Raw genomic sequence first — 20,979 nt, forward strand, 5'->3', positions numbered from 1 at the left:
GTCAGTTATCACAGCACTTTTTTGTACTACTGTGATACAGTACATTTACACAGAAATACTAAATGTTAACCTCTTTGCCAATGCTTTAACTTCATCGATAGTATGTCACAAAAGTGGGTACACCCCTCACATTTCACCAAACATTTAGTTATAACTTCTCAGGAGACAGAAAGAAACATTGGACTAACAGAGTAGACAGTGTGCAGCTTCCAAACAGAATGTAGATAGACGCAGTGCATCCAGAAAAGATTCACCGCGCTTTACTTTTTCCACATTTGGTTATGTTAGAGCACTGATGTCAAACTCAAGGCCCCGGGGCCAGATCTGGCCCGCCACTTCATCTTATGTGGCCCACAAACGCCTGAAAATAATATGCGTCAATAAACAACCTTTTTTTTTTTTTTTTACATTCTGACAGAAAAAAAATGTAAGCGCTGCATGAAATTGCATACATTTTAAACTTTAATACTATCCAATATTGGAACACATTTTTTGTCAAAATAAAAATAAATACTTAAATATTTGCTTGACTTCTGATTACAAAGCAAGTTGTCCATCAAATTGTGCACTGTAAAAATGAAACTGGATTCTACGGTCAAATTTACAGTGGTCTTTACAGCGTATTACTGGAAATTGAAAAATAAAAACACTATTTTTTACGATAAAAGTCTATTGTTTGAGCTGCTAGTTTTTGTTGTTGTTTTTAAGATGTATTACCGCAAATGGAAAACAAAAAATGACGGTAAAAATCTGGCTGCTCAGATGGCAGAATTACAAATTTGTTATTGTTTTTCCATTTACCGTAATATGTTGTAAAAACATTGTATATTTCACAGTAAAATTCTGGTGAATATGTGTTTTTTTTACGGTGTACATAAGAAATATTTTCAAAAATCCAATGTATAATTCATAATATTTGCTGTTTCAATTGGCCCTTTGATGGAAGCCATCACTGCAATATAGCCCTCAATAAAAAACAGTTTGAATGTATTCCAAAATGGAATACATTAATTTTTGTCCTCAATATTCTACACACTATACCCCATAATGACAATGTTTTTTTTAGAGATGTTTGCAAATGTATTAAAAATTACAAACTAAGAAATCCCATACATAAATATTCCCAGCCTTTGTCATGACGCTCAAAAGTGAGCTCACGTCAAACTCTTAACTGATCATCTTTAAGATGTTTCTACAGCTTAATTGGACTCCACCTGCGGTAAATTCAGTTGTTGGACATTATTTGGAAAGGCACACACTTGACAGTGCATGACAGAGCACAAACCAAGCATGAAGTCAAAGAAACTGTCCGCCCCACATCTGCGGTCCCCTCCAAGGTTTCTCATTGCCCCCATTGGGTCGAGTTTTTCCTTGCCCTGATGTGGGATCTGAGCCGAGGATGTCGTTGTGGCTTGTGCAGCCCTTTGAGACCCTTGTGATTAAGGGCTATAAAAATAAACTTTGATTGAGTGGTTTTAATGTAAAAAAAACTCTTAATCCGCAGTGTCTGTGTGTACAGTATTAAAAGCAGAGGAAACATTTATGCTTTTATGTTGACAGGAAATTCAGACGCACGTTTTTTAAAATAAAGCATAGAAGGACATTTTTATGACATTTGAAATGTTTTTAAAGTAATTATGGCCAATAGTGTGTAAATAATTGACTATATGTTATATATCCATCCATACAATTTATTAGCTAACTTGGTTTTCTTGTAAAAAAACCTCCACATTTTTAAGGTGTGGCAGCTTTTATTTTGTCGTGGCGGTGCACCACGATCAAATGGACACATTTAGGGGAAACCCTGTAACTAATAAAATCCAAGAGTGCCCGGAACTTCGAACACGCAGACATAGTTTCCACATGGCCGCTTCAACAGACCGCAATGGTGTGTGGGTACTGTGATCCATGACTTTAAAAATATATAAATATACAGTCGCGGTCAAAAGTTACATAAGTTAAATACACTTGTAAAGTCTTGAGTTTCCAATTAGTTCTACGACTCTAATTTTTTTGTGATAGAGTGATTGGAGCACATACTTGTTGGTCACAAAAAACTTTAATGAAGTTTGGTTCTTTTATGAATTTATTATGGGTCTACTGAAAATGTGAGCAAATCTGCTGGGTCAAAAGTATACATACAGCAACATACATGATCAATGTTGGTGATGTAGAAAAGTTACAATCAAATCAAATGAGCTTCATGGCATGGCTTCTTAACTTTATGTGAGTGATTATGATTGACGACACCTGTTTACTTCTCTGAGCCCATTTAAATGGGGCTCATGTGATGCAGTCATTAGACTCGGTTACAAACGCGACAATGGGAAAGTCAAAGGAACTCAGCACAGATCTGAAAAAACAAATCGATGACTTGAACAAGTCAGGAAAGTCACTTGGAGCCATTTCAAAGCAGCTTAAGGTCCCAAGAGCAACTGTGCAGGCAATTGTTGGTAAGTATAAAGTGCATGGCACAGTTTTGTCACTGCCACGATCAGGAAGAAAATGCAACCTATCACCTGCTGTTGAGAGAAAATTGTTCATGATGATCAAGAGTCAACCGAGAACCACCGAAAAGCAGGTCTGCAATGAATTGGAAGCTGCTGGAAGACCGGTGTCAGTGTCCACATTCAAGCGTGTTGTGCATCACCATGGACTGAGAGGCTACCATGCAAGAAGGAAGCCCTTGCTCCAGAAGCAACACCTTACGGCTCGTCTAAGGTTTGCTGCTGATCACATGGACAAAGATAAGACCTTCTGGAGGAAAGTTCTGTGGTCAGATGAAACCAAAATTGAGCTGTTTGGCCACAATACCCAGCAATATGTTTGGAGGAGAAAATGTGAGGCCTTTAATCCCAGGAACACCATGCTTTCCGTCAAGCATGGTGGTGGTAGTATTATGCTCTGGGCCTGTTTTGCTGCCAATGGAACTGGTGCTTTAAGTGGGACAATGAAAAAGGAGGATTACCTCCAAATTCTTCAGGACAAGCTAAAATCATCAGCCCGGAGGTTGGGTCTTGGGTACAGTTGGGTGTTCCAACAGGACAATGACCCCAAACACACATCAAAAGTGGTAAAGGAATGACTAAATCAGGCTAGAATGAAGGTTTTAGAATGGCTTTCCCAAAGTCATGACTTAAACGTGTGGACAATGCTGAAGAAACAAGTCCATGTCAGAAAACCAACATATTTAGCTGAACTGCACCAATTTTGTCAAGAGGAGTGGTCAAAAATTCAAGCAGAAGCTTGTGGATGGCTACCAAAAGCGCCTTATTGCAGTGAAACTTGCCAAGGGACATGTAAGCAAATATTAACATTGCTGTATGTATACTTTTGACCCAGCAGATTTGCTCACATTTTCAGTAGACCCATAATAAAGTTTTTTGTGACCAACAAGTATGTTTTCCAATCACTCTATCACAAAAAAAATAAGAGTTGTAGAAATTATTGGAAACTCAAGACAGCCATGACATTATGTTCTTTACAAGTGTATGTAAACTTTTGACCACTGCTGTATATATTAATGCACAAATGTTAAAAGTGAAGGAAGGTTACGGCAAGCAGAAAATAGTTTATTTCAACTATTTTACCTGAAATACTTATTGAGGCTATAAAGTGTGTGTTATCCGATAACTTGATTAATTGAACAAACTAATCGATAGATTACTAAAATAATCGATGGCTGAATGTAATGTAAATGTGAAGTCTTCTATCAAACAAGACACCACTACATATACAAACTAGAAAGACAAACTACGGCTAGAGTACATACGCTATAAATGCTTTAATGTAAACCCCAATTCCAAATGCAATTGTTTATTATAAATATAATATTCCATGTGTGCTGCTAACATGATGCATCTTACACACTTTTCTGCTGCTCATGTCAATCCTCGGTTGACGACAAGGGCAGCGAGGTTCCTCCTCACAGGCTGGCTGGCAGCTGCTAAAGGTTTACTGCAAAGCCTCTTCATATCCCCTTAGAAGGGATTATGTAGTTCAGAGCGCGTTTTTTTTTCTTTCTTTACCACAGACTTACCAACCAACAAATTTACAAGGCGGTGTTCCCGTGAGGATTTACTTGTGTGAGAGAGAGAGAAAGTGGTTGTTGGAAGCAGAAAATGAGATTACTCACTTCTAGTTTGTATTGTTCTTGCTGATGAGCAATGGTCACATTATCAGAGAACCTGGTCAAACAAACCATTAGGTACACCAACTATTCATATCCAATGCAAAATTCAGCCTTTACAAAGTTTTGATTGACACTGTCACAGACAATCTGTTTATTACTGTAGTGCAGAAGTAGTAATATTTCCCCGTTATGTACAATAGATAGATAAAAAACAAATACCTGTCAATGTGAGAAGTTGTACATAGTACGGGTACAAGTATTGACTCATATCTTAAGTGCATGTGTGTGCAGGAAAGTAAACAATTAAGGGCAACCTGAGCTTGACCATGCGGGGTCAATGGTGTCCGGTTCTCAAAATAATCAACTTTTTCCGACAAACAGTTATCCTAGACCAGAGCTTGGCAATTATTTTGACTCAGGGGCCACATTGAGAGAAAAAAAATTTGTCTGGGAGGCCAATGTGTATGCGTGTATGAATTATATACACATTTAGCTGTAAAAATCTGCTGTACGGTATGTGTGTTTGGCTCCCTTTTTTCAGGAACACTAATACCAAAAGTCACAATGTCCCATAGAATTAAAAAAAGTTATTACAGACCATTTCAAAAAAACGGAATGGAATTTTACAGTTTTTTACTGAATGGGACACCCAAAATGTACATGAAAATAAAGAAAGGGGGATTTACAATATTAAGTATGAACAATAAAACACTGAATATTAACAACGTATGAACATCTTTTACTTCTCAGACCAGCTCCTCCATAGTTGTGTATCTTTTACAATCAAGCAAAACACAACAAAAATGTAACAAACAGCAAAATATGAATGCAAAGTGTAATAAACACTTACAATGTGATATATTACCACTTTTATGCAGAAATTTGTTGTAAAAAATTTCTTCCGCATCTGTTTGGGGCTGGCTGATCTGAAAACAAACCCCGCCCACTCTGCTTTGTTCTTGGTCTGAGCTGCTGTGACCTAGATGACCCTAATAACTCCTAGAACACTCAAGAGTGCAGATTTCAATCATTGAAATACTTTCTATAGTTCAAGACTTAGTCATTTAAAAACATCACTGCACATCATAATGGCAAATACACTTTTCATGTTAAAGGTCTAAAAAAATGATGTAGAACATCCAGCGGGCCGGATTGAAAATCTTAAAGGGCCGGATGTGGCCCACGGGCCCTATTTTGCCCAGGTCTGTCCTAGACAGAAGTACTGTGGAGTTTAGATCAAGGTAGTTTTTGGCTGTATTTACATTGTCAATCATTGTTAATGCCTCTTAGCACCAACACGTGTGTGTGTGTGTGTGTGTTTGTGTGTGTGTGTGTGTGTGTGTGTGTGCGAGTGTAATTCATACCTTAATATATTATTCCTGCTAATTGATTGCTATTTAGTTAAAGGGGCTGTTTGCAACTTGCTCAAAGTTAAATTTTTAAACCCCCCCAAAAATGACAAGAATACCACTAACTAGCTTGTGTTTACAATAGTGTTTTAACACAAGATGTATTTTTTAAATGTCTATATTTTTCATATTTACTAATTATTTAGAATAAAAATTGCAACGTCGGTCCGGGGACTTTGTGTGATGTTAAGACTTGTCACTCACACACACACACACACACACACACACACACACACACACACACACACACACACACACACACACACACACACACACACACACACACACACACACTGGGAGTGCACGCCCACACACAAAATCAGTCCCAGAGAAGCAAGTAACAATTTGCAGTCATGCTTTTGTTTTAATGGAATATACAGTATGTTCAATGATAGCTAAAGGTAGTTACCAAATCGCTCTCATTAGCTGACAACACTCAATGCTAATGCGTCTTTGTTACATAGGGCTTAATTAATGTTTACGTGCTAAAAACCGGAAGACGGCGGAATATGATGCTCGCAACACTTTTGAAAATGAATGCCCTCTCACCTATAGGCAGCCATGTACAGGTTTTAAACCCCCTATTTTAATGTATTCTAATTTAGAAAGGCAATGCATGATAGAAATATGTACTGTATTTTTGTAGTACATTCTGCAGATGTTCTTTCTAGCTGGTGTAAATATTTATTAGATCCCATGGGTCTGATTTCCTGGTACTGTAACAAACAGATGAGTTGTTGTTAACATTATCAGTACTAACACAATTGATCTAATAACATAATGAACAAGGAAAAGATAAACAGTAATGTACTAATTTAATAGTTGGATTTCTTATACTGGTTGTTGACTGCTGTGGTATACAACTTCATCGCATCAGATAAATTACAAACCCTAAAACCAGTGAAGTTGGCACGTTGTGTAAATCATAAATAAAAACGAAAATACAATGATTTGCAAATCCTTTTCAACCTATATTCAATTGATTGGTTTTGGAGCAACATATGTTGCCATCCAATTAACATTATCATGGACGCCCCTGCTTATTTCAGCAAGACAATGCTAAGCCACATGTTACAATATGAAGCGTAAAATACGACAACGGAGACTGTTGAACAACTTAAGCTGTACATCAAGCAAGAATGGGATAGAATTCCACTTAAAAAATGTGTCTCCTCAGTTCCCAAACCTTTACTGAGTGTTGTTCAGTGTTGGGACTAACGCGTTACAAAGTAACGCGTTACTGTAACACCATTAGTTTCGGCGGTAACTAGTAATCTAATGCGTTATTTTTTTATATTCAGTAACTCCGTTACCGTTACTACATGATGCGTTACTGCGTTATTTTACGTTATTTTTTATGTAGTATCGGATAGAAACAGATGCGCTGCTGTGTCGTTCTTCTAAATCTTCCTCTGTCACAAGCCAGAGAGAAGAAAAGAGGCGTGTGTGTGTGTGTGTGTGGGTGTGGGGAGGGGAGGCAAACACGTGATCCGCGGTTTGATATATAAAACAAAACAAAAAGGTTGTTCGCATGCACGTTCAGTCCACACACAGCGTGGTCATGGCTAGCGGAGTAACGGAGGAGCTTGAACGCCCCGCGCCATTTAATCGGTGTGTTTATAGGTGCAGACTCGGTTGTGCAAAACGAGGGTTTTAAACACTTGCTGAACGTGCTTGAGCCACGTTACGACATCCCGTCGCGCACCCACTTCAGCAATAACAGTGTGCCAGATCTTTATGAGCAGGAGAAGAAAAAAGTTGTGGATGAACTATCCCGAGCATCATCTGTTGCGCTCACGACAGACTGGTGCACGTCCAGGGAAGCTATGTGACGATAAGCGCTCACTTCATCACAGCACACTGGCAGATGAGAAGACACGCCCCCTCTACGAGAGTCACATTGCGCAGGTACTGACACAAGCAGTGGAGGAATGGAAGATAAAGATATCCCAGTCACAAGTGATAATGCCAAAAATCAAATAATTGCAGTGAATGAGGCAGGACTGGGACCACAGATAGGTGTTTTGCACATGTAGTGAATTTGGCATCACAGAAGGGAATCTCAGTCAATAGGATGGATCAGGAAGGAGGTTTCCTAGCACAACAGCTGCTCATGTGCTTAAGACAAAGCAAGAAATGCTAAAGCTGCCTACTCATAAAGCTCATACATGATGTCCCAACGAAGTGGAACTCCACTTATGATATGTTGCAGCAGCAGGCAGCTATATACTCTGCATTGACCCACAAGACCCTGAAGGCAAATGTCAAAGACATCATCAACCTGTCTGATGATGATGTGAGAGTGGCAGAGGAGGTCCTCCAGGTGCTTAAACCCCTCAAAAGTGTTACATCTCTACTGAGCACTGAAACTTCACCATCTGTGTCAATGATCCTGCCACTGAAAACAAGGATTCTACAATCCATGACTCCAAGTGTTGAAGACAGCAGCATCACTCCAGATGTCAGGCTTTATTTCACTATCTATGTTTCAAGGAAGATGATGTGCCTTCTTATGTTGCACTTTAACTTGTTTTTTTTATTAATGGTCATTGGTCCAAGTTTAAAGAAAGGAGATATGCCTTTTTTATGTTGCACTGTTTTTCATTAATTATGTTAAAATGAAAATAAAAATGCATGTCAAGTTGATCAACAGATTGTATTATTCTCCAGTGCAATAACATTACTGAAATGAAGGCTAAAAGGGCATTAATGGGAGCTTCAAAAAAAAAGAAGAAAAAAAGAAGTAAGTAAATAGTTACTTTTCACAGTAACGCATTACTTTTTGATGTAAGTAACTGAGTTAGTAACTGAGTTACTTTTGAAATTAAGTAACTAGTAATTGTAACTAGTTACTGGTTTTCAGTAACTAACCCAACACTGGTGTTGTTAAAAGGAAAGGCCATGTAACACACAGTGGTAAAAATGCCTTTTTTGCAATGTGTTGCTGCCATTAAATTTTAAGTTCATGAGTATTTGCAAAACAAAATGACGTTTCTCAGTGTGAACATTAAATATCTTGTCTTTGCAGTCTATTCAATTGAATATGAGTTGTATCATTGTATTGTCTTTTTATTTACCATTTACACAATGTGCCAACTTCACTGCTTTTGGCTTTTGTAGATGGACATTTCAGATCCATTACTGTATCAAAAAATATTTACAATTAGGCTTTCAAAATAATAATGAAAAATTATAATTTGAAAAAAAGTAATAATAGGTAATACATGTAAAAATACTATTAGTTTATTATAATTTGAAGTGGTGTAAAAATGCACACAACTTTTTAAATTATTAAAACAAATTAAAAAATATTACATTGTACAGTATGCAATGTGTTTTATTTTTAGCATGCTGTCATCATCATTAATACTAAGCCATTTAAATATGTAAGCTAAGGAGGGCAACATAGTAAGATCAGGAGGAGCCATGTGACCTGAAAACGAGCATTGACTTCCTGGTTACCTGCCTGCAACCTGAGATGCTTCATATCAGCAGTCATTTTGAGAGCATACACCTGCCGCTTGAATATTTAACTCCGTTGCAGATCAGGTCGCACGTTGCTTGTGAATTATTCACAATGATAGTTTATATGAATTAGTCTGCATCATTTTGGGAGAGAGACCCTTTCACAGAGGCAGGTATGTACAGTAAAGGACTTTATATGTGCATGTTTGTCATGCAGCATGACTCTCCTGGCAGGTGCAACAGAAACTGGCTGCTGTTCTCTATAATGCATGACCTGCACATCTTGGCAGCTTGTGTTGACAAACTGCAGATGAATGCTGTTATGGTGGAGCGCTTTGCAGAAAGACAGGACGTAAACAAGTGCGCACTTTGTTGATAGATTAGGCAAATGTGGCGCGGCGTTCAGCGAGTGTTTTAAGGCGGGAGATTAAATTTGGAGCATTGATGGATAACTGAAGATGATGCAGGATAAGTAGGCAATTATTTATTATGTGGGATGCATAAACACAAGGACGGGGTGAAGGATAGTGGATTTCTGTGCTGAAGCTTTGAGTAGGAGCAGCACTGTGGTGGTGTATTTGCATGAGATATCTACATTACTCAACCTGAATGCAACACATAAGTATATGTGTGTGCGTTGTCTGGAAGTTGTTGATCGCTGTTTTCATCAAGGCTTCAGGGTCACTCCGCCTGCAGATTGTCCATACAAACATTTCTTTCCATCATCATGTCTCCATGAAAAATATGTCCTGTATCACACAACATGGCAGTGCTGTCTCTCAATCCATTATCGGACATTCGAGGACATCTTTGACACCCGTAATCTTTTTTTTACCGGCGGGGGGACCGGACGTCGGCCGTTCTTCACACCAGCCCATGTCAAGCTAATCTGCGTCCAATCCAATTGATCTTGGGGAGTTAACGCTCATGCGGGGAAGGAAGTTGGCGGGAGGGAGGCGAAAGCCAAGCAAGCCTCAGTCAAACGCCACTTGTTGCTCTCGCTGGCTGTCATCTGTATTATGGTGACCGGGGAGGCTTTTTATGTAATTGTTCTCAGCGCTAATGAGTCAGAAGAAAATAACATTTGCCATGTAAGTACAATTCCCCTCCCTCTTTTTTCCAATTGCACTTACCGGTAGTATCCCCACCCAGACAGAGTGAGTTGTGTTTCAATGAAGCCTTTAAGAAGGCCTTGTGGCAGACCTGGGCATTCTGCGGCCCTTTGTGCGTCCCTGTCCGGCCCGCGTGAGGCCAATTATAAATTACAAAATAAATTTTAAAAAGTATCTATGTCGAGTGTGCAATACAACGGTGCTGCTTTTGTTTTGAAAATCGTTATTTGTATTACTTCCGTGTGGACGTATGCGTGATTGTGAGTGAATGTGAACAACTGCAATAACAAAATAAAGTTGAAAAAACATCTATGTCCTGCGCGCAATACAACTGTGCTGCTTTTATTTTGAAAAGTATTATTTATGGGCGTGTGTCCGTGTGTAACCTGCGAGTGAAGGTGCACATGCAGCGACAAGTGATGCACGGTTTACACCCGAGACGCCAAAAAGAGAAAAGTTGATGAAGAATGGCATGTTTTCAACAAGACACGAACTGCAAAGCAACGTCCCCTCACCTAAGGTGCGTGCCTGCGCAATTGCGCACTGCTCAAGCGTCCGCTGCGCGCAGCAAGTATATGCCGCGCACCAAATCAAATCCCATCTGAATTCTAAACAAAATAAACATATTTATTCTATGTAATTTTGCACTGCAACTTTGAGTGACAGTGACAACAAGCGGCCCTAATGGTGTTCGTCAACACCGTTCAATTGAACACCGTTCACTTATTGTAACGTCTATCGAGATGCTTCGAGGACAGGAATTATATCGATCACTTTATTGAACAAAACTGTTTATATTCGGACATAACCACACCAAAAACATGAGTAAAACAATTCTATCTCGAAAAACTAGTCATTTTCTGCCGTACAAACCAGGCCAAAACCAACTTGTCATCTGTCACCAACACGCATAGCACTAAACCACTGGTGCGTTTAAGGCCACACAAAAAGTCGGACAACTCAAACACCACACAAAGTTACACTATGACTCCTCAGTCATACGTGTGCTTATTTTACTGTCATTTATTATTAATGTTAATTTATATATATTAGTCATGGAATGCTGTTACACACACTATGTTGAAGTATTACTATTATTATTATTATTATTTATCTTACGGTATATATCAAAAATAATATTGAGCAAAATTTAATTGAAATATTGTCGATGTGGCCCTCCAGCAGTGCTCGGGTAGCTCATGCGGCCCCCGGTAAAAATTAATTGCCCACCCCTGCCTTGTGGGAATAAATGTACTAATCTATGTAACACTGCTTACATGATCTCTTTCTCTCCAGTTTGTTCTGTCTTGATGCAGCTGTGCTAAGTCTGTCTTGTCTGCTGCTAGATTTTGTACAGACTACCTTAGGCACCACATACTGATTTATCATTTAGCTTTCCCATAGGAACTAATGGACATACACATGATCTGTGTGCCAGAGTCAAAATGTTGCGTCATTCAACAACCGTACAAGCAATTTAGTGTTTAACAGGGTTTGTACCAGCATTAAAAACCTTATTAAAAAGTTGTCAAATATTAAAATAACACTGCCATTCATTTGTGCTGGTTTGTGCTGTAACATCTTTTGTTTGTGCCGTTACAGTTTTGAGTTTTCTCAAATACATTTTCTGACTAGTGACGTCATCCAAATAATAAATCCAAGCCCTCCACATGTCCGTTAGATCCCCCTCCCTCGACCCTGGTTAAAGCATGCCTCTCTCTGCTTCCCTTCATCACTGCTATTATTCACTCTTCACTTTCTACTGCTATTTTTCCGTCACTTTTTGAAATAGCTGCCGTCTCTCCAATTTTGAAAAACCCCGGTTCAGATCCCAACAATTACATTAACCTCCGTCCCATTTCCAATTGACCTTTTTATCTAAACAATCTTTAAAAAAAACTGTTGCATCCCAATTGCACCTCCACCTAACCCGGCACTCCCTCTATGAACTTTGCCAATCAGGTTTTCGCTCCCGTCACAGTACAGAAACTGCCCTGTTAAAAATCACCAACTTCTCTCTAGTTTCATCCTCCTGGAACTCAGCAGCCTTCGACACCATCTCTCATCCATCCTCCTCAATAGACTCTCATCCATTGGCATCATTAACACCCCCTTGACTGGTTTCACTCATACCTGACAGGCCGCACAATCCGATCATTCTGCAGTCACAACAGGTGTTCCACAAGGATCTGTCTTGGGCCCTCTTCTCTTCATCACTTACCTTCTCTCCTTTGGCCATATCTTCTGTAAATTTAACATTCACTTTCACTGCTACGCTACCTATGCACCAAGCCACACTCCCACCCTCCTCCTTCACCTCCTGCTCATTTGAAATAACATCCTGGTTCACCTCAAATCAAACAGTGATGAAAACCAAAGTAATTGTCATCAGTACAAAATCCACACTTTCTATGTCAATGTAAGCATCTGCCAAAGTGTTTACAGTTCCTCTATACAACAAAAGCACTCTGGTGTTTTTAGGAATTTGCTGCAAAAATGTTGCCAGTTGAATAGCCCTGCTGTACAATATGTCTTCAGGGGGATTTTACATTCAAGTCAAGGTTCCACTTTACTCTGTTTCTACTCTTATCCTCCAGTAGGTCGTTGTATGGAGTTTATCCTTACAAGTCCAGCATGATTAGCTTGGAGAACCTTGGAGACCCATCGGCTAACTGGGACATAGTGGAGACCATCGGTAAAGGCACGTATGGGAAAGTCTACAGAGTGACCAACAAGAAGGATGGAAGTCAGGCGGCAGTCAAAGTGCTGGACCCTATCAATGTAAGTTACATCAATGCATTCTTAATAAGGATTTTGGGTCAGCTGCTATATTTCAAGTGTATTGTGTAGTTGTAAAACATTACTCATTACTAGCAAATACCACCTGGAAAGTTACGTAACTGTCTATTGTGACTTTTATTAAATGTAAGTAATAATTGTGTTAAGCCCCAAAGCGCCCCTAAAGGCCTACTGAAACCCACTACTACCGACCACGCAGTCTGATAGTTTATATATCAATGATGAAATCTTAACATTGCAACACATGCCAATATGGCCGGGTTATATTAGTAAAGTGCAATTTTAAATTTCCCGCGAAATATTCTGCTGAAAACGTCTCGGTATGATGACGTTTGCACGTGACGTCACGGATTGTGCGGACATATTGGGACACCATTGTGGCCAGCTATTAAGTCGTCTGTTTTCATCGCAAAATTCCACAGTATTCTGGACATCTGTGTTGGTGAATCTTTTGCATTTTGTTTAATGAACAATGAAGACAGCAAAGAAGAAAGCTGTAGGTGGGAAGCAGTGTATTAGCGGCCGGCTGCAGCAACACAACCAGGAGGACTTTGAGTTGTATAGCAGACGCGCTACTGTGAGTACGCAGCTTTGGCTTCCAAACATTTGATCGCTTTCCCGTACGTGCGTGCCGCTATGTGCATGTCACGCACGTAACTTTGGGGATATATATGTGCTGTATGAACTTTACAGCGGTGAACGGTACTTTGGGCTGTGGGATTGAGTGTGTTGTGCGGGTGTTTGAGTTGTATTGGTGGGTTATATGGACGGGAGAGTGAGGTGTTTGTTATGCGGATTAATTTGTGGCATATTAAATATAAGCCTGGTTGTGTTGTGGCTAATAGAGTATATATATGTCTTGTGTTTATTTACTGTTTTAGTCATTCCCAGCTGAATATCAGGATGTTCTCTACTAAATCCTTTCAGCAAAAATATGGCAATATCGCGAAATGATCAAGTATGACACATAGAATGGACCTGCTATCCCCGTTTGAATAAGAACATTTCATTTCAGTAGGCCTTTAAAGTTAGTAATCTAGAAATCCACTAATGTAAGGAGGCTGAAATATATGGTTGCTATCTTTTAGTTTGTTGAACCTGTTTAAATATCAAGTTTTATTTTTCTGAACGAGGAATCATTGGACTTCACAATGACACTGCGCTTCCCTTTTTCTAGAGAGTAGTAATAATAATTGTATGTAGTATTGATAGTAAACAGCAACATATTTTAATTGTATTATTGTTGTAAGAACTCGGGATGTTCCGATCAGGGTTTTATGCTGCAAATACTGATCATCCAGGAGTGAGATTGGCTGATACCAATACTGATATCAATCACATGTATTAACTGTACATTTGTTTATGTATTTATGCTGAATGCTTTTGAAAGTTTTACGACATCAACACAATATTTAAACAAATTAATTTTACTCTTCCTCTGTGTGTAATATGTTCAGCCTCATCCTCCAGTGACAATGTACTTGTTAACGATGCAGTGCTTAAGATACGAATGTATGATAAATACAGTTTCAGCCAGAGGGGATCGGCTTTTGTGACTGGCAATGAAATGCATGTTTCAGCCATGGCGATCACATACTTTGTCACGAAAATTGTCCGATTGATCGGCACATCCCTAGTAAGAAACAACCCTGAAATACAAAAGAAAACTTGTGCTGTTGTGACATAAAGAGCACGAACTGAAACTTTTGAAACTGACTTGTCTCAGCATACAAGGCACTCCAACAGAGTAAGTCTTCTCCGGTCTTGGTGTAGTTTTGTTCTCCCTAGTGATCCATAGTATCCATCGACATCTCCCCTTTTTCAGTTTTTGTCATGCCACGTTACATGTAATTCCTAGACTTACTCAAAAGTGGTAGGCCCTGCTTTGGCTCTATAAATAAAGGTTTATTTGAAGTAGGGACAGATACAGAAACAAAGATATCTGAAACAGTTATCCAATGTATGCATCATAGTATTTGTAGCCAAAGCTAATTTACAACACTTGTCCCCAACAACAACAACACAGATCTAACATCATTAAAATAGGAAAATAAAAAGAATGAGACAAAGAGGAGTCGATAATAATGATAATAGTAATAATACAGACAAAGTGCAATCTAGATAAAATCCAATAATAATAATAATAATAATAATAATAATAACACAGACAAAGTGCAAACTAGATAAGAACCAATTAGTAAAAAATAGTAAAAACTAAACATTGGAACACGATTGTTGCTCAACTAGCCACAATTTTGTTTATTTTTTTGAAAGTGACAAGTGCAGGTATACTTTTCAAAGTGTCAGGTAGAGAGTTTCATAGTTGTGGTCCTTTTATTGAAAAGGCAGTCTGGGCAAAAGATGTTCTACGGAATGGAACGCAACAGTTGCCTTTTGACGTTGCTCGGGTGGTAGATCTGCTACCACTTTGCAGTCTTGTAATAGCCTTGCACAGCAATTGGGGAGCAGAGTTATTTTAAGCATTTAAAAACCAGTTTGACTGTGTGTAACAAAATAAAATTGGTAAAACTTTAAATATTGTATTTGGTTAAAATTTGGCAATGATGATATGGTATACTCTTCTTGTCTAGGACTTTCAAGGCGCGGTTATAAAGACACTCAATGGTCTTGATTGATGACTGGTGTGCCTGGGACCATGTAGTTAAGCCTTAAGATATGTGTGAAAGAATCATTGAATTCATCAAAGTAAAAGCACAGCTGAGAGTTAAGCAGTTTCTTATAATCTTAAAACAGCCTAGGTTTGCCTTCAGGGTTTTACACATTTTCTTAATGTGACTTTTAAAATTCAGCTGATATCCCACCTGTAAACCTGCTCTCTTGTCTGTGTGATAAGGACTTTGTAGTCTCAGTGTCAGTTTGACTTGAGGTGTAATGTGTGTGACTTCAGTGGATAAAACCCCTCCCTACCCTGATTCTACCCTTGATGGTAATTGGGATGCAGCAGCCTCGTGTCTCTTCTCTCTGCCTGACTTCATCACTCAGACATTCAGATAGAGGAATTCTGCTGCTCCCTGATTTTCGCTTTCATTGCAAAGTACTTCCAGGATTACTTAATTTCACTATTTTCTAGTATATACATATTCAGTATGCGTATATGTATGTTTGTACAGTGAATGTATATGTACAGTGTGTGTATATGTATGTTTGTACAGTTGAATGTATATGTACAGTATGTGTATATGTATGTTTGTACAGTGAATGTATATGTACAGTATGTGTATATGTATGTTTGTACAGTTGAATGTATATGTACAGTATGTGTATATGTGTTTGTACAGTTGAATGTATATGTACAGTATGTGTATATGTATGTTTGTACAGTTGAATGTATATGTACAGTTGGTCGTGCATATTTAATATTGCTGCATTTGAGTACACAGCTAGAAATGACCAAACAATAACACTACCACAACCTATTTGCTGTGCCTCACCTTTGGATGCTGCTGTATTGATATATTGTACTCCATAGTCTCTATTTTGCTCCTTTTTTGGCTGCCCTCTTTATCATTATTTTTTAAATTATTTATTAGCGTGTTTGTTTTGACTGATCTGTCCAATGCACTACGCTTTTTGCTGCTTCCTGGAAGTAACACGCTGAAACAAGCAGTGGAAACGCAACAGTAGCGAATAAACACAATTTACACATCAATGCAATGATTCTCTTTCATATTCTGGTGTTTCCTGAAGGATGTGGATGAGGAGATAGAGGCAGAATACAACATCTTCAGGTCTCTGTCCAACCATCCCAATGTGGTGAAGTTTTACGGCATGTTTTACAAGTCTGAAAATGTATCGGGCGGACAACTTTGGCTGGTGCTGGAGGTGAGTTTGTTTTATTTCCTTTTTCAAAATACAGCGAGAAATTCCCCACATTTGAGATGAATTGTCTTTAAGGAGGGTGTAAATCATGAGCCATAATCTAAAGGGATAAATTCCTGTTTCTCCTCCGCAGCTGTGCAATGGCGGTTCTGTCACAGAGCTCATCAAAGGGCTGCTGATGCGAGGCCAACGTCTGCAGGAGCCTGTGATCGCATACATTTTGTACAGCGCTCTCCTGGTAAGATGGTAATGTTGGATTCAGCATGCAGAGAACATGCAGAGCGTTTATTCTGACGGGCGGGAATGAGTGTCTCTCTTTCTCAGTGTTTTTCTTCACATGAGACGCATCATATGCTCTATGGCATGTACTATAATGACTATGTTCTCTCTTACGTTCAAAGGGTCTGCAGCACTTGCACAACAACCGGATTATCCACCGCGATGTCAAAGGCAACAACATCCTCTTGACGACTGAGGGAGGAGTCAAACTGGTTGACTTTGGTATTTATGGCATTTATCTAGCTTTTCTTGTCTTGTGGTCTAGTGTGGATACTCGTGCTGTCAAATTATACATTTTTTAATCACAATAATTACACCTTTGAATTTGGATTAGTCACAGATTATTACTTGCTTGCAGAATTTCAATTTGTTTAGAAAAAAACCCAATGTTTGGACACAAATTACATTTTATTGTCAGAATGTTATCCATTTCTCAACTTTCTCACTCTTTTTTTGCCACTTGTGCCAGCTTTTTTGAAACATGTTGCAGGCATCAAATTCCAAATGAGCTAATATTTGCAAAAAATAACAAAGTTTTCCAGTTGGAACTTAACGTTCGAACTGGAACTTGATTGAATATAAGTTGAAAGGGATTTGCAAATCATTGTATTCTCTTTTTATTTACTATTTACACAACGTGACAACTTCACTGCTTTTGGGGTTTGTACATGAAATAAATATACACATCAATATGATGCAGTGCAGTTCTACTCCACCGCAAACTCCAATCTCAAATATATTATGATTACATAAATGTAGGATCCCATTATTGTTACATTGGTTGGTGCTGGTGTACACACGTTGAGTAAATGTATGAATAAATCCAGGATTTGTCAACATGACGTAGTTTTAGTTCACAGACTTTAGTCTTAACCCAAGGCTATTATTGCTCATTTAAATTGCATTATTTTGCATATTAAAAGAAAGCTGTTGTGGAGTCCCCCTCAGGCGTGTTTATGTCCTCTGTGTCGTGGAGATGAAGTGGACTCATGCTGATAAAAATCTGTCCTACATAATTTGAAATGATTACAGTCCTTTGTTGTTACTGCTTGGCAGGCTGCCACAGTAAACAATATGCCTGTGTTTATTGTTTAACTCAAGCCTTTTCTCAACATTTTTTCTGCCCATTAATGTGTAATATTTTTAGGGGTTTCCGCCCAACTGACCAGTGCACGACTACGAAGGAACACATCTGTCGGCACCCCGTTTTGGATGGCTCCCGAGGTCAGAGACGTCAATGCTCCTTTTAGCACTTAACGGCAATTTTCCCATTTCTGTCATAGAGAGAGAAGCAGGGGTTAAGCTATTTCTGTGTGACTCTCCCCTGTGTCATTATGTATTCTCCTCCACGTCTCAAGGTTAATAGCTGGGAGACTGTCGCCGTTAGTTTCTCCACGGCAGAAATTAGGTGCAATGATTGGGCTCGGGGACAAAAAAGCACCCCCGGGGCAATTAGGATAAACTCTGCTGTAGTGTCAATTATAATCATTGACTGAGAAATGATTAAGCCAACAAATGCACATTATCATCAAACATCTAAATAACAAGCAAGATTTACAGGAGACAACACCTTATATTTCGTATATTATCTATAAAAGGAATTCCTCTAACATGTGAAATGACATGTTATAATGCTGTTTGCTAATTAGTTATTCTCACTTTTAAAGGGGAACTGCGCTTCTTTTTGGCATTTTGCCTCTCTCATCCTTATGAGAGACAAGAAGACAAATGTTTTTGTGTGCAGTCTAACATGTAAAAATGGGCTTGTACTGGTGTATAGAAACAGAGCGAATGGCAGCAATCAATTCCACTCTGAATCATTTTAAAAATGCATCCAACGCCAACAATACTTCATTTATGTAATAATAATAATAATAGATTGTATTTGTAAAAAGCACTTTACATTGAAGTGAAGTGAAGTGAATTATATTTATATAGCGCTTTTCTCTAGTGACTCAAAGCGCTTTACATTGTGAGAACCCAATATCTAAGTTACATTTAAACCAGTGTGGGTGGCACTGGGAGCAGGTGGGTAAAGTGTCTTGCCCAAGGACACAACGGCAGTGACTAGGATGGCGTAAGTGGGGATCGAACCTGCAACTCTCAGGTTGATGGCACGGCCACTCTACCAACTGAGCTATGCCGCCCCAAATAACCTCAAAGTGCTACAGTGTATTAAAAAAATAAATAATTAAATAAATATATAAAAAGATAATAAAAAAATAAAAACTAGAACAGCCTAATAGCTAGAACTAGCACACATATATCTAAAAAAGGCTTTTTTAAAAAGAAGGGGTTTTAAGCCTTTTTTAAAAGCATCCACAGTCTGTGGTGCCCTCAGGTGGTCAGGGAGAGCGTTCCACAGACTGGGAGCGGCGGAGCAGAAAGCCCGGTCTCCCATTGTTCGTAGCTTTGTCCTCGGAGGTTGGAGGACGTTAGCCTGTCCGGAGGTGTTCTGTAACTAAGCTAACTAAGCTGTAGCGACATTGTTATTGCACGGAGGAACTCTTTTTCCGGCGGGGTAAAACATCGGCATGCTTTGGTATTAGCCATAAAAGCTAGCTACAGCAAGCATCTATGTCAGCACCCAAATTGTGTTTGCGTTTGTAATGCACAACACAATTTGATAGGACAGCAATCTATACTGAGTGAAAACATGAACAATCATATTACAGTATCTGTAAAGTATTAGCCCAAATTTCATATTTTGTTTGTACACAACTATCTCGACAGCATATGCACTGTAGTTGTAATAACAAGCGTGACGTACTGTATGTTATCATGATCAATATTATAATGACTCACTTGATGGGCAGTTTGGTGCAGCTGGCCTGTCACGTTTTTCCGGTTTATTTTGGGTATTTATGTCGAAATAACTTTGCTCCAAGGTCCATTTTTACAGCGTCAAAATCACGGCGACCTCACTCTCTCGGCTTCCGTGTGCTTCAACGTGTCACCCTTCCTTTGTGCTTGCTACTAGAAACAGCAGTTCATCGTCCCTATATTCAGCTTCAAAAAATACAAGGTTTATCCATCCATCCATTTTCTACCGCTTGTCCCGTTGTAATTCCTCAATTGCCCAAAAACATTCATCTTTATTGTCTGGTTTAAAGTCTGCCATAATTAGAAAACACTCGCGTTTGTTTCCGGAAGTAGGAACACACATTTGTTGCCGGAAGTCGGAAGTGCGCTGCTATGGAAACGGAAATAAATGCATTGAGAAAACCAGTTCCGACAATGCTTAAAATGAATAAAATACGGTAAATATTGAACATATTACATATTGTTATGAAAGTGTCTGTTACTACATTTTATATATAAATACTTGCAGTGTGTATATTGTACATATTACATATTGTTATGAAGGTGTATGTTACTACATTATATATATACTTGCAGTGTGTATATTGTACATATTACATATTGTTATGAAGGTGTCTGTAACTACATTATATATATACTTGCAGTGTGTATATTGTACATATTACATATTGTTATGAAGGTGTCTGTAACTACATTATAAATATATATACTTGCAGTCTGTATATTGTACATATTACATATTGTTATGAAGGTGTCTGTTACTACATTATATGTATACTTGCAGTGTGTATATTGTACATATTACATATTGTTATGAGGGTGTCTGTTACTACATTATATATATACTTGCAGTGTGTATATTGTACATATTACATATTGTTATGAAGGTGTATGTTACTACATTATATATATACTTGCAGTGTGTATATTGTACATATTACATATTGTTATGAAGGTGTCTGTAACTACATTATATATATACTTGCAGTGTGTATATTGTACATATTACATATTGTTATGAAGGTGTCTGTAACTACATTATAAATATATATACTTGCAGTCTGTATATTGTACATATTACATATTGTTATGAAGGTGTCTGTTACTACATTATATGTAT

At 38.5% G+C, this 20,979-nt stretch overlaps 1 protein-coding gene across 6 annotated transcripts in view; it reads left to right on the top strand.

Annotated features, from left to right (window-relative positions):
- Nucleotides 1–10,003: 10,003 nt before the first annotated feature.
- The window catches only part of myo3b (myosin IIIB), a 290,744-nt gene continuing 279,768 nt past the window's right edge, over nucleotides 10,004–20,979 (top strand). For 4 of the 6 annotated variants that reach the window (XM_062069876.1, XM_062069875.1, XM_062069874.1 and 1 more), the window contains exons 1-7: nucleotides 10,017–10,097; nucleotides 12,716–12,899; nucleotides 14,644–14,664; nucleotides 16,626–16,760; nucleotides 16,891–16,995; nucleotides 17,159–17,258; nucleotides 18,184–18,260. In XM_062069876.1, coding sequence (XP_061925860.1) covers nucleotides 10,069–10,097; nucleotides 12,716–12,899; nucleotides 14,644–14,664; nucleotides 16,626–16,760; nucleotides 16,891–16,995; nucleotides 17,159–17,258; nucleotides 18,184–18,260 — 651 coding nt within the window. In that variant the 5' untranslated portion in view covers nucleotides 10,017–10,068. Of the gene's footprint in view, nucleotides 10,098–12,715; nucleotides 12,900–14,643; nucleotides 14,665–16,625; nucleotides 16,761–16,890; nucleotides 16,996–17,158; nucleotides 17,259–18,183; nucleotides 18,261–20,979 lie in introns of all 6 variants that reach the window. The other 2 variants (XM_062069877.1, XM_062069878.1) reach the window with 2 other exon arrangements.

Source organism: Entelurus aequoreus, linkage group LG14, assembly GCF_033978785.1.
Source record: "Entelurus aequoreus isolate RoL-2023_Sb linkage group LG14, RoL_Eaeq_v1.1, whole genome shotgun sequence".
Taxonomy (NCBI): domain Eukaryota; kingdom Metazoa; phylum Chordata; class Actinopteri; order Syngnathiformes; family Syngnathidae; genus Entelurus; species Entelurus aequoreus.